This window comes from Podarcis cretensis, assembly GCF_951804945.1.
Source record: "Podarcis cretensis genome assembly, chromosome: 3".
NCBI lineage: Eukaryota > Metazoa > Chordata > Lepidosauria > Squamata > Lacertidae > Podarcis > Podarcis cretensis.
Genome location: NC_137172.1, coordinates 93217931 through 93230349, shown reverse-complemented (window position 1 = coordinate 93230349; position 12419 = coordinate 93217931). Strand labels below are relative to the sequence as shown.

The window sequence follows — 12419 nt, the reverse complement described above, 5'->3', positions numbered from 1 at the left end:
CTGTCAGTAAAAAAAAATGTGCAGATAGAGAGCACTTGTCGGGTTTCGACAGGAATGCTATTTCACAGGACAGAGACAGCCACACTCAAAACCCCGCTCTGAGTTATTGTAGAGGCAGCTTATGAGATCTTTGCAGGAGAAACTGTCCCGTGGACTGCAGTGATCTCTTGGGTGTACAGTGGTACCTTGGGTTAAGTACTTAATTCGTTCCGGAGGTCCGTTCTTAACCTGAAGCACCACTTTAGCTAATGGGGCCTCCTGCTGCTGCCGCACCGCTGCCGCACGATTTCTGTTCTTATCCTGAAGCAAAGTTCTTGTGGCTTCAATAGAAGTTTGATCAGGCAAAGCTTCCCCACAACTGCACAATCCAATGTATGGGAGAAGGAAGCCTGACCGTATTAAATGTGGGGAAAGGGTGGCAGCCTCAGTCTTTGGGTAGGGGTCACCTCGTTAATTCCTGCTTGTTATGTATCCATTTGGGTTAGCGTTGAGCTGCCAAATTGTCAAACTTGGCTTCGTTTATGCAAAGCACCAGCAGGAACTAGTGGTGGTTGGACAGACATGTTATTGGCTACTCAAGAAAAACATTGCACAAAAGTATAAAAGCTGTAGAATGTTTTATTACATTTCAGTGTAGCGCCACACAATATTACCATCTTTTACTCTTGTTGTTCTCACTGTAGCTTTGTGAATTCACACCCCAGTTTGTGCCCAGTGTAGTTGTAGCTACCTACAACTGAGGTGAAATAATTTTGCTTTGTTTCAGTTTATCCGTAGAAAATCTTCATGATCCCTGGCACATCCTTAACTTCCATTGGTGGTTTTCTTGGACTCCCGGGCTGCATAAATTTCTTAACTGTAGGGATGCTGCTGATTCTTACCTTAAAAGCCTGAAAAGAGAAACAGCAAAACATTTAGAAGAGAAAAGAAGAAGTCTTATAGCAAAAATGGTGGCATTCCTGAAGAATCATCTCTCACCATGATGGTAGTACAACTTGATCATCAATACTGAAACTATTTATGAGAAACTTTATTATCTACAAAACACAGTTATTTCAAGGTTGCTCCTTTGAAGATGGAAGCCACTATTTGCAGGCTTGTGAGTTGCTTTTAAGAGTCCACGGTTAATTCACAAATGGCTTATCCATGAATATGGGCCTTATTTGTGTGATGGAAACCCAAGTCACGTTTCAGAGACGATGGTGTTTTCGATACGCAAAGGGGGATAAAAGCTCCATACTAGAGCTCGGTATGCTTCAGTAAGCATACTGAGCTCTCATCTGTGTGGCCTGCCGCTTTCCTTTATATGGAGGCTGAAGATATCCAGAAAGGGGTGCAAGTATAGATCTACTAGTTCGGTTGAATTAATGGCACCATACTTATGAGCTCCAGAGCTGCTCCTCCTATTAAACTACTAAGTCCTAGTTTAGGATGTGTGCCTGTTGCCATGTGATGCTACATGCTCAGTCACCAAAACACACACGCACACATATACACTATATGCGTACAGACATTTTTAAAGCCTGGGAAGCTGCACAATCTATCTGTTGTATACCAGCAAAGGTCCCCAGAGAATTACAGTGCTGTACCAAGTACGCGGGTGGCGCTGTGGGTTAAACCACAGAGCCTAGGACTTGCCGATCAGAAGGTCGGTGTTCAAATCCCCGCGACAGGGTGAGCTCCCGTTGTTCGGTCCCTCTCCTGCCAACCTAGCAGTTTGAAAGCACGTCAAAGTGCAAGTAGATAAATAGGTACCGCTCCGGCGGGAAGGTAAACGGTGTTTCCGTGCGCTGCTCTGGTTCACCAGAAGCGGCTTAGTCATGCTGGCCACATGACCTGGAAGCTGTGCACCGGCTCCCTTGGCCTGTAAAGCGAGATGAGCACCCCAACCCCAGAGTCAGCCACGAATGGACCTAATGGTCAGGGGTCCCTGTACCTTTACCTTACCGAGTATACCTTGGAAAACGGAATATGGAGTCTCACTTTGGGGCAGTTTGACTTGAATGGTATTTGCAATTAGCAGACATATTGTTCCCTATGGTGTCATAGAATCATAGAATCATAGAGTTGGAAGAGACCACAAGGGCCATCGAGTCCAACCCCCTGCCAAGCAGGAAACACCATCAGAGCACTCCTGACATATGGTTGTCAAGCCTCTGCTTAAACACCTCCAAAGAAGGAGACTCCACCACACTCCTTGGCAGCAAATTCCACTGTCGAACAGCTCTTACTGTCAGGAAGTTCTTCCTAATGTTTAGGTGGAATCTTCTTTCTTGTAGTTTGGATCTTTCTTGTAGTTTGGATCCATTGCTCCGTGTCCGCTTCTCTGGAGCAGCAGAAAACAACCTTTCTCCCTCCTCTATGTGACATCCTTTTATATATTTGAACCTGGCTATCATATCAACCCTTAACCTCCTCTTTTCCAGGCTAAACATGCCCAGCTCCCTTAGCTGTTCCTCATAAGGCATCGTTTCCAGGCCTTTGACCATTTTGGTTGCCCTCCTCTGGACACGTTCCAGTTTGTCAGTGTCCTTCTTGAACTGTGGTGCCCAGAACTGGACACAGTACTCCAGGTGAGGTCTGACCAGAGCAGAATACAGTGGCACTATTACGTCCCTTGATCTAGATGCTATACTCCTATTGATGCAGCCCAGAATTGCATTGGCTTTTTTAGCTGCCGCGTCACACTGTTGGCTCATGTCAAGTTTGTGGTCAACCAAGACTCCTAGATCCTTTTCACATGTACTGCTCTCAAGCCAGGTGTCACCCATCTTGTATTTGTGCCTCTCATTTTTTTTTGCCCAAGTGCAATAATTTACATTTCTCCCTGTTAAAATTCATCTTGTTTGCTTTGGCCCAATTCTCTAATCTGTCAAGGTCGTTTTGAAGTGTGATCCTGTCCTCTGGGGTGTTAGCCACTCCTCCCAGTTTGGTGTCATCTGCAAATTTGATCAGGATGCCCTTGAGTCCATCATCCAAGTCGTTGATAAAGATGTTGAATAAGACCAGGACCAAGACAGAACCCTGTGGCACCCCATTAGTCACTCCTGTCTCTGCTTCCAACCCCCTTGCTATTCTGCTACTCTTGTATGGATAGTGTGCTCTAGCACAGAGGTAGGAAACCTATGACCTTTCCCTTATGGATGGCCTACATTTCCCATCAGCCCCAGCCAGCATGGTCAGTGATTGGGGTGGATGGGAGCTGCAGTGCAGCAAGATCTGGAGGGTTTCACAGCTAATGAGAACTTGCAAGAGCCAGGGAACCTGTACAGTGGTACCTCAGGTTAAGTACTTAATTCGTTCTGGAGGTCCGTTCTTAACCTGAAACTGTTCTTAACCTGAAGCACCACTTTAGCTAATGGGGCCTCCTGCTGCTGCTGCGCCGCCAGAACCCGATTTCTGTTCTTATCCTGAAGCAAAGTTCTTAACCTGAAGCACTATTTCTGGGTTAGCGGAGTGTGTAACCTGAAGCGTATGTAACCTGAAGAATATGTAACCCGAGGTACCACTGTACCTACTTAGGCAAGTTCTTAATGTTTGATGTTTTATCGTGTTTTTAATGTTCTGTTGGGAGCCAGCCAGAGTGGCTGGGGAAACCCAGCCAGATGGGCGGGGTGTGTATAAATCAATCAATCAATCAATCAATCATCAATCATTACAAAAACAACAACAACACCTGTTCATCCTCTATCTTTTATAATAAGTTGTGAAATTGTGTTGCTTACCTTTAAAAGAGGGAATTGGGAGAGAATATCAGCCTTCAGCTCTTCTGCCATTAAAATGGCTTCAAGCAGTTGAATATCTGCTTTGCTGAGCTGATTTCCCACCAGGAAATTTTGCCTGTGATCTTTGAGGACCTACAGAGCGGGAAATGTTTTAAGAGTACTTCAGGTACATAAACAAAATGGAGAATATATATTTGGGCAACTTTTGTAAACCACGCACCCAGATAATATTGCATCATGACATGAAGAGGATTTGGATCAGTACTGAGGTAAGGAGTGCCAACCCCCCCCCCCCCCCCACTTCATCTGAAAAGCCACTGCACCAAAAATGAGAAGCTGGGGTATTAACACGCTGTGTGCTATGCTTACTCTTCTCTCACACCACTAAAATGTTTCCTTTTAGCTCAGGACATGGTCTAAAATTTACTGTTGCCGTTTGGAAAATGAAGAATTAAGAAAATGATTTCTGACAGACCAGACAGTCCTGTCAACATTACCAGCTGCCAACTACAGTTGAGCATAGGTGACTCTGTTCTCTCAAAAGGGGTTGTAAGTTCCGTTCCTTCTTTGCCTCGTACCTTTTCGAAGGCTGGGAAGTATCTGGTGGTGGCTTTTTCGACAATGTTTGCAAACTCCTTCTCCCTCGTGTCAGCTGGCCTGATGGGAAGCATCAGCATCAGTTCATACAGATCCATAGTACCTTCACAATACATATCAATCCTGAGGGAAAGAAAATGTTGCTGTGACTGGATCGCCAGGGACCATGGGACTTGGTGTGGTACATTGAAAATCACGGACACCAATAAAGCTTGTGTGTCAATAGTGGGAAAGTGTTTCTTCCTCTCAGATAATAATAACAACATCAGGAATAATATTTTTTTAAAAAATATTGTGTAGCCACTTCAACAATTCAGAGCACCTCACCCACATAGAAAGACAGCAGCGAGGAACTTGAACCTCAATTTGCTTATTTCCTCCTCACACCTGATTCATGTTCCTTTCATGTCATTTCTTTTCAGATGAGATGCTTGAGGTATGTGTGTGGAGGGGGGTATCTTTTCAAAGTGATTTTTAAGCTGCTCCAGGAATGTTTTTTGGCTGAAGGGTGGGCTTTAAAAAACAACTCAGCTCAACTCAATCAACTCAAATAACTCAATAATAAAATCATACGGATATCCCTGGGTGCTAGACCTGTTGCCCCTCTGTAGCAGGGATAGAGAAGCTGTTTACCTCCAGAAGTTTATTTGGTTCCTACTTCCATCACCCCTGACCTTAGGCCATGCTGGCTGGGGCTAATGGAAGCAGGAGTAAAACCACATATGTAGGACAGAGTGGGACTGTGAAAATTAGCCGCACAGATCTAGAGTCTTGTGGCAACTAATTCCTATTTGCCAAAGCCTCTTTTACCTTGTTCTCTGTGGAAAGCCCTTTAAACTATACTCTTTTCAGAAAACAGCACACATGGGCACTGGACAAATGGATATAACAACAACAACACAATGGTAAGACAAACAGAACCAACACAAGATGGAGGGGGAGAATTGAGTCATCTCAGTAGAAAAACAGGGACAATGCTTCTATATTTTGGAGAAGGTATATTTCTTCCTTTAAAAGAGCCCTTTTCTCTCTCAGTGTCTCTCAGTCTCTCTCTCTCTCATACACCATAATAAAAGTGCTTTCTGCATAAAATCATATGCACAATGAACAAAAAACTGTATGATTTGCTGATCAGTCATACAGACCTTCTTCAGTTACACTTTTTTTTAAGCAAATCATATTAAAAATCAGAATTATATAAGCGAAAAGGGGGGGGGAATGGGAAAGGTGTATTGACCTCCAGTGATCCAATCTATTGAGATTAAATGAATGTCTAGGGCATGAACTTTGGAGAAACCACCTTGATTTCAAATGAACCAGTCCACATGAACTAGTTGGGAAACTGAGAGATGATATTAGCTCACATTGCTCAATCTTGAACCTTTTTTGTTTTAGTTGGCAGTCACAGGGAGTTGAAATGCGCTGACTCATAGCTTGTCAGCAGATTATATCACAGACTAGAGATTTCTTCTTGGATCATGCATTAATAACAAAACTTATAGAAATGTTACAGTACAATGCTCTCTGCTTCACATCCTTCCCATAGAGATTGTATTTGTTTGCAATGTAGTTGAGAATAGCTCGCGTCTGCACCATCTTCATCCCATCAATTTCCACCATGGGCACTTGTTGAAAGAGCAGGACTCCATCTTTTCAAAGGAAGATGAAAAGTGTTATTTCATTCTCCCAATTAATTACAAGGACATGTGAATTTTCAGGAACATCTGACATGCTTTGAATCTGAGTATTTAGGTACTTCTCCATTGTTCCTTTCTGATCATAAAGTTTGCCTCTGCTTTTTTTTGTATAGTGAAGAATGCTTTTGCAGAAATGTGCTAAACCTGTACAGCAAACACACAGTGGAAAACTAGTTTTGTGTGTATATGCTAAATCTGCTCTCTAGCTAAAAACAAGCCCTGCAAAATGCAGTGTTGAATATCATGTGTCGAAGGTTGCTGTCTATTGCTAGGAAACTCTCTTCTCTTTCAAAGGACAGAGTTAAAGGCAATACAACCAGATAACATCTGTGAATTCACACATATTCTTGCCGAATATGAGATTAAGGGCACAATGAAGAACTGGAGAACTTTGAAAACACCTATGATTAAGACTGGAAGATAGTCCCACTGAACTCAGTGTGGCCTACATGTGAGGAGGTATATGTAGAATTGCAGTTACTCTTCAGAGTAGATTGTCTATTCTTCATATTGTACAGGGAATTCATCTAGACTATAAACTTGCTCTTTTAACTTCCGTGTAATCTTGGTGTCTGTGTGATTATCCTCTAAAGTATCCTGAGATATTCAGATGTCATACTCACCCTTCCTTAACTTTTCCAGATCTTCGTTTGACTCAATAAATTGTTCTTCAAACTAGAAAATAAAAGAGGCAGAAGATTTCAAGGGTCCCATGAAATAATTTCATCTGCAATAAATGGCCCAGAGTTTTTCAAGCACTGGAGGAAATTTCATGGAAACCCCCTAAGTAATCTCCTCTTCTGTTGTCAATTTTTTGGGAAAGCAATATGAGACAGGAAAGTGCCACAAAGCAAGGGAGGGGATTATAAGGGCTGGGACAATATTAATTCCACTGCTAATGTCATTGATGGTTGAAGTGGGGATATGATATTAAAAGTGGTGTGAGTCTGAAAGCAGTTCATGCCCTGAAGCAGGGAAGTCACAAAAATGGATGTCTTGGTGTGAAAGCAAGGCCAGCCCAGGACTTTTCTCTGTCTGAGACAGAACAGCAAATGGTTCCCCAATTTGTTTTGTCACATGACGCAGAAAATCCCTGTCCCTGACAAGAAAGGTGCAACAATAGTAAATGAAAACACTGTAAATGCGACAATTTGCTACCCTTCCAGGATAATTAAAATCAGTCACCTGAGGCAGGTGCCTCACTAAGCCATATGGTAGGACTGGACCCAACTGCCTGAAATGGATTCCTAGTCTGCCTACCTTCAAAGCACTTTGAAAGCACATGACTTCTCCCAAGGAATCCTGGGAGATCTGGTTTATCCCCAGAGAGCTACCATTCCCAGCACCCTCATTTATGTATGCACATAACAGCCTTGAACAAGCTACATTTCCCCACATTCTTTTTCTTGTGGGGCCAGAGAGGCATGTCCTTCAAATATGCGGTTATATTTACAGCCTTAAATAAATGGTGGGTTTTAGATAAATTCTGAAGACAAACCTCGACCCCAGCTGCAGCCAACAGCCACCTTATGGTTTCCATCCGGCCTCTTCCATTGATGTAGTAAAGCTTTGGTTTCCCAGCCATTTTTCTAAGTGCTTACTTTTCTGTTGTGATAACAGAGAGATAGAGAGATGGTGTTTAGTAGAGAAACAACCACCGCTAGAGAAGGACAACTTTTCAAAATGCTGGTTGGTGATTGCTTGTAGCAGGATTTCAGATTAAAGAAGAAGAAGAAGACGAAGAGGAGGAGGAGGAGGAGTTTGGATTTGATATCCCGCTTTATCACTACCCGAAGGAGTCTCAAAGCGGCTAACATTCTCCTTTCCCTTCCTCCCCCACAACAAACACTCTGTGAGGTGAGTGGGGCTGAGAGACTTCAGAGAAGTGTGACTAGCCCAAGGTCACCCAGCAGCTGCATGTGGAGGAGCGGGGAAGCGAACCCGGTTCCCCAGATTATGAGTCTATCGCTCTTAACAACTACACCACACTGGCTCTCTTGTCTAACGGCTTCTTGTCTGTTGGTTTTAAAAAAACCAGTTTCATAATCATGATGCACAAGCAGATATGGCATATCATAGTAAAGATAAAATTGAAAATGAGTTTTTAAAAATAATGAATGTTTAACCCTCATTAGACGGCCATGATTCACAGAGGCACAAAATAGTAAATTCTCCCCTCATTCCTGCACTGTTGCCATTGTCACTATCTGCCTTGTTTCTCCTAAAACAGCTCTGGAAACCTGCCTCTCCAGGATGGCTAGCTATCAGGGATGATGGGATTTTATGGTGATGGATCACATCTGAAGCCCACCTCCATCCTAAAACTATTTTAGATTTCCTCACAGAGACACTCCCTTCTCTCTAACCAATTTGCCCCAGTCTCCACCATCTGTAAATTGCCAATTTAACGAAAAGCAAAAGATTTGCCTTGCCTTCCTTGCCCCCTCTTCTTGAGGTTTTGAATCCTGTTTGGTCCTTGCCTTTGTATCTATGCCATGGCACCATTTGGACAACAGCAGGTGCTGCAGAATAGACCCATAAAACTCATCCTTTAGCTACTTAGGTGGCAATTCACACTAGAACTTTGCAAGGCAATAAGCCAAAGTCAGCCTTCCCTGTTGGAGAGCTGAGTTCGCAGGATGCTGGCACAGGAACCTCGCTCCCCAAAATGTAATGGATCTCTTTCTCTGGACAACTACATGGTACATTGTTTTCACTAATAAATGCATTTATATGCACACTTTGTGCATTTTTATGCACTATTTGTCTGGAGGTATTTGTCAGGTATTTGCAAATCTCAAACGAGAGCTATGTTTCAGGTGGCATATTATTTCAGAAAATGCAAATTTGGCACGTTAAAATGCAAACTGAATCAAATTTCTCTCGATTTCCTGAAATCAAGAATAAGAAATCAAGATAACAAACTTTTTATAAAAGAATGGAAATGGTTTATTGAATATTTGCAGATAAATTGCAAATAGATATAAACACTGGCAGGATTATTGTAATAACCTGCAGTTTCATAAGAGTACAGTATATATTTAAAGTAGATAATTAAATGAGCAAATTAAATGAATTTGGATATGCAGAAGATATTAAAAAATAAATTTAAGGAATTGCAGAAAGAGGGGAAATGAAGACAGACTTTGAAATGTTAAAATGATTGTAAAATTAATGAATATTTGAAAAGTATAATTTTTTAAAAAAAGAATCAAATTTCTCTCCCATCTCTACCCAACACTCCCTTGAGGTGCCACCAAGACCCTCAACCCACCGCTATTTGATTTTTAGAGTTCTGCCACTGTCCAGCTCCTGCCTTTGGTCTATCCAGACAGAAAAGCTTCTTTCACAAGATTACAGATCTCCAGAAAATCCTACAACCACCTTTTAATGTTCTGTTGGGAGCCACCCACAGTGGCTGGGTAAAAGAAGAAAATCTTTGGGCAGAGGTGAGGTCTTTGGGAATTGTCCCTGCACCACTCCTCTGTCAAGGGTGTCACTCTTGAGCTATGACTCTCCAAAGGAATTGCCTACCTTTGACTACTAACCTGCTGGAAGTCCTGCTGGGCAAGTGATACTTCTTATGAGACAGAGCAAAGGCTGAACTTGTGTGCATCAAGTTTATAAAAAGCTCAGAAGCTCCACCTTCCAGCTCTGCCTTTTGTGAGACTTTTCACCTAGGGTCAAATCAGTTGCACAAAGTTAATCCACAATGGGAAAGGTTCTCTCACAGGTACATAATGTGATGCAACTCAGTTTAGTGTAAATCTGTGCAGCTGCATTGAGGGCAAACGTCAATGTCCTTATCATAATTAACCCAAGCTCTTGTATCACTGGGCAGGAGGCCACCGCAATCTTTGGCTGCAGCTGCTGGCTAGGAAATATGGACAAAGGTCATCTACAAATGAGTTCCCTGCTGGTGGCATTCACCTTTTGAGGGGTTTGGGGTATTTAGATGGTTGTGATTAATTTACACTGGTGTGCAAAACAGTGAGAAGTGCTTTTGGTCAAGGAGTCTGGACGCCTGTGTCAGCTGCTTCTCTTTAAAGAGTAAATTCTTATTGAAAGGCTTTTTTCCATAAGGTGCAATACATTCCATACCACAATATCCATGTGTCAGAGCTGCCTCTAGGTCCCAGCTCACAGAGGACCAACGCTAGGCTGTCGTTATGTACAAAAGTCTTTATTGAAGATTAGTTTCCATTTCCAAGCCGTAGCGCGCAGCTCTACGTCTTAAAGCCTAGACCGGCGAAGTACCGTCTGAGTCTCCTCCCCTATGACACCAGTTTAAGATCCTAGCCCGGCTCCACCTTTTACGCTGCTCTCTCCTCCTCTGGGTCCTCCTGCCCGCTGGGGCATTGCCCTTTCTGGACTCTTCCGACGCTGAGTCGCTTAGCTCCTCCCCCTCCCTCCGGCGGGCTTTAGGACCCGGTTCCCAATCCTCACTCTCTGCTGTCCCGCGCTCCTGTACATTTGAACTTGCCTCTCGCGCCAACCCAGTGACCTTCCTCCTGACCGTTATACTACTTCTGTCACTGCTTCCCTCTTCCGGGATGCTGGCCGGATCTGACCTCCCCTCCGTTGTCTGACTCTCCGATGGAGGTGTGGTCAGCCCTGCCTTATCTTCTCTCCCTGGTGGGGAATGCACTGGCCCCGATCCTTGGGACTCTTCCCCCCCACTCTGCTCTGGTGGGGAAGCTGGTCCTGATTTCCAGCTACTGCTCTGGGAGTCCCTGCTGCCCCCTTGCTCCTGGGACGTTCCCCTTGGGAACCCCCTACCCCTGGCCACTGGCGCCCCCTTCTGTGAATCTTCCGATTCGCTGGAGAGGCTCATGGAATCCCTCGTTCCACTGTCCTCTTCTCCTACGCTCCCCTCGGATTCTTCCCCTTCGCTCTCCATCTCCTCTCTTCCCTGTGCCTCTGCTCCTGAACCCCTGACACCATGAAACCAAACATTGGTACTAGAGCAAAGGGAAAATGAAATACCATATCCTGATAAGAGTCTGGTAGAATAAGCAAGTTTTGCATAGCATGAACTTCTTTTGACATATAGGGTTATAGAGTAAAACACTGAGGTCCAGCTCCGAGGGTCTTCTGGCAGTTCCCTCACTGTGAGAAGTGAGGTTACAGGGAACCAGGCAGAGGGCCTTCTCGGTAGTGGTGCCTGCCCTGTGGAATGCCCTCCCATCAGATGTCAAGGAAATAAACAACTATCTGACTTTTAGAAGACATCTGAAGGCAACCCTGTTTAGGGAAGTTTTTAATGTTTGATGGTTTATCGTGTTTTTAATATTCTGTTGGGAGCTGCCCAGAGTGTCTGGGGAAACCCAGCCAGATGGGTGGGGTATAAATAAATAAATAAATAAATAAATAAATAAATAAATAAATATTATTATTATTATTATTATTATTATTATTATTATTATTAAGAAGCCAGAAATCTGCATGATATTAGACCAGAGTAGATTATTCCCATCTAATACAGTGGTACCTCAAGTTACAAATACCTCAGGTTACAAACACTTCAGGTTACAAACTCCGCTAACCTGGAAGAGTTACTTTGAGTTGAGAACTTTGCCCCAGGATGAGAATGGAAATTGTGTGCCGGCGGTGCAGCAAGAGGCCCCATTAGCAAAAGCACACCTCTAGTTAAGAACAGTTTCAGGTTAAGAACAGACCTCCGGAACGAGTACCACTGTACTGGGGATTATCCATCTAACCCATTTCAATTTTTTTGAAGACTCACTGTACTTCTTCCTCCATTATCAACTACTCTATTCTTTATGGACATGTGACTATTTTTTATCTACAGCTTTCTCTAAAACAAAAAAAGGCGCTTGTGATGGAGAGCTATTAGAATAGTAGAAACCTATAAAACATCTCTTAAAGTGAGATTAATGTCATTAGTAGTGAAAAGGGAACTGTCGTCTGTCACAATATGACAGGTTGCCATGCCAACTTGAATAAAATATGGGTAGGAGCAGGTAAGCCCCACCCCGCATAATTGATCACAATATGTGGCACATGCACACCATTTGAATGGCAATGCCCATTAGCTTTGTGGGGGCCCGGTCCCCTCAAATATTTTATGGGGGGGCAAAGGGACCTTGGACCCTAGGAATTGGCAACATGGCCTATATGGTTTTGTTCCTTCTGGACCTTAAAAGCTCTCGCTATCATTTTAGAGCATTTATTTCCAAGCTCATAATATACACAGTTACTTTTTGCATGGAGGTGCTTATATACTCAGCATTTTGTGCTTAGAAGCTCTCTGTGCTTACACAATAAATTGGCATAAAGTTTTCAGTTCAGTCCTTGTGTCTGCTGAGGCCAATATGTCTTTTACCATCTCAGTTTGTAATGCTGATTTCTGCTTCTTCAAAATGATGGACTTTAGGCA

The 12419-nt window shown here is 43.3% G+C and overlaps 1 protein-coding gene across 1 annotated transcript; it reads right to left on the bottom strand.

Moving 5' to 3' along the window:
* Positions 1 to 598: 598 nt before the first annotated feature.
* Positions 599 to 9707, bottom strand: LOC307212924 (glutathione S-transferase-like). The gene is made up of 7 exons (XM_079970587.1): positions 9554 to 9707; positions 7518 to 7624; positions 6643 to 6694; positions 5839 to 5971; positions 4304 to 4445; positions 3726 to 3857; positions 599 to 890 (listed from the first exon to the last, which is right to left on the bottom strand). Exons 2-7 carry the CDS (start codon positions 7602 to 7604, stop codon positions 768 to 770), a joined length of 669 nt encoding a protein of 222 aa, XP_079826713.1. The 5' UTR covers positions 7605 to 7624; positions 9554 to 9707; the 3' UTR covers positions 599 to 767.
* Between the last annotated feature and the right edge of the window lie 2712 nt (positions 9708 to 12419).

What these genes read in the sequence shown, in the direction of transcription:
- LOC307212924 (XM_079970587.1), bottom strand. Translation starts at nt 7,604, where the DNA reads ATGGCTGGGAAACCAAAGCTTTACTACATCAATGGAAGAGGCCGGATG. An exon ending in TCTGGAAAAGTTAAGGAAGG is followed by an intron (nt 5,972 to 6,642) that starts GTGAGTATGACA and finishes TCCTTTGAAAAG; the next exon opens with ATGGAGTCCTGCTCTTTCAA. An exon ending in ACTTCCCAGCCTTCGAAAAG is followed by an intron (nt 3,858 to 4,303) that starts GTACGAGGCAAA and finishes CCCGCTCTGTAG; the next exon opens with GTCCTCAAAGATCACAGGCA.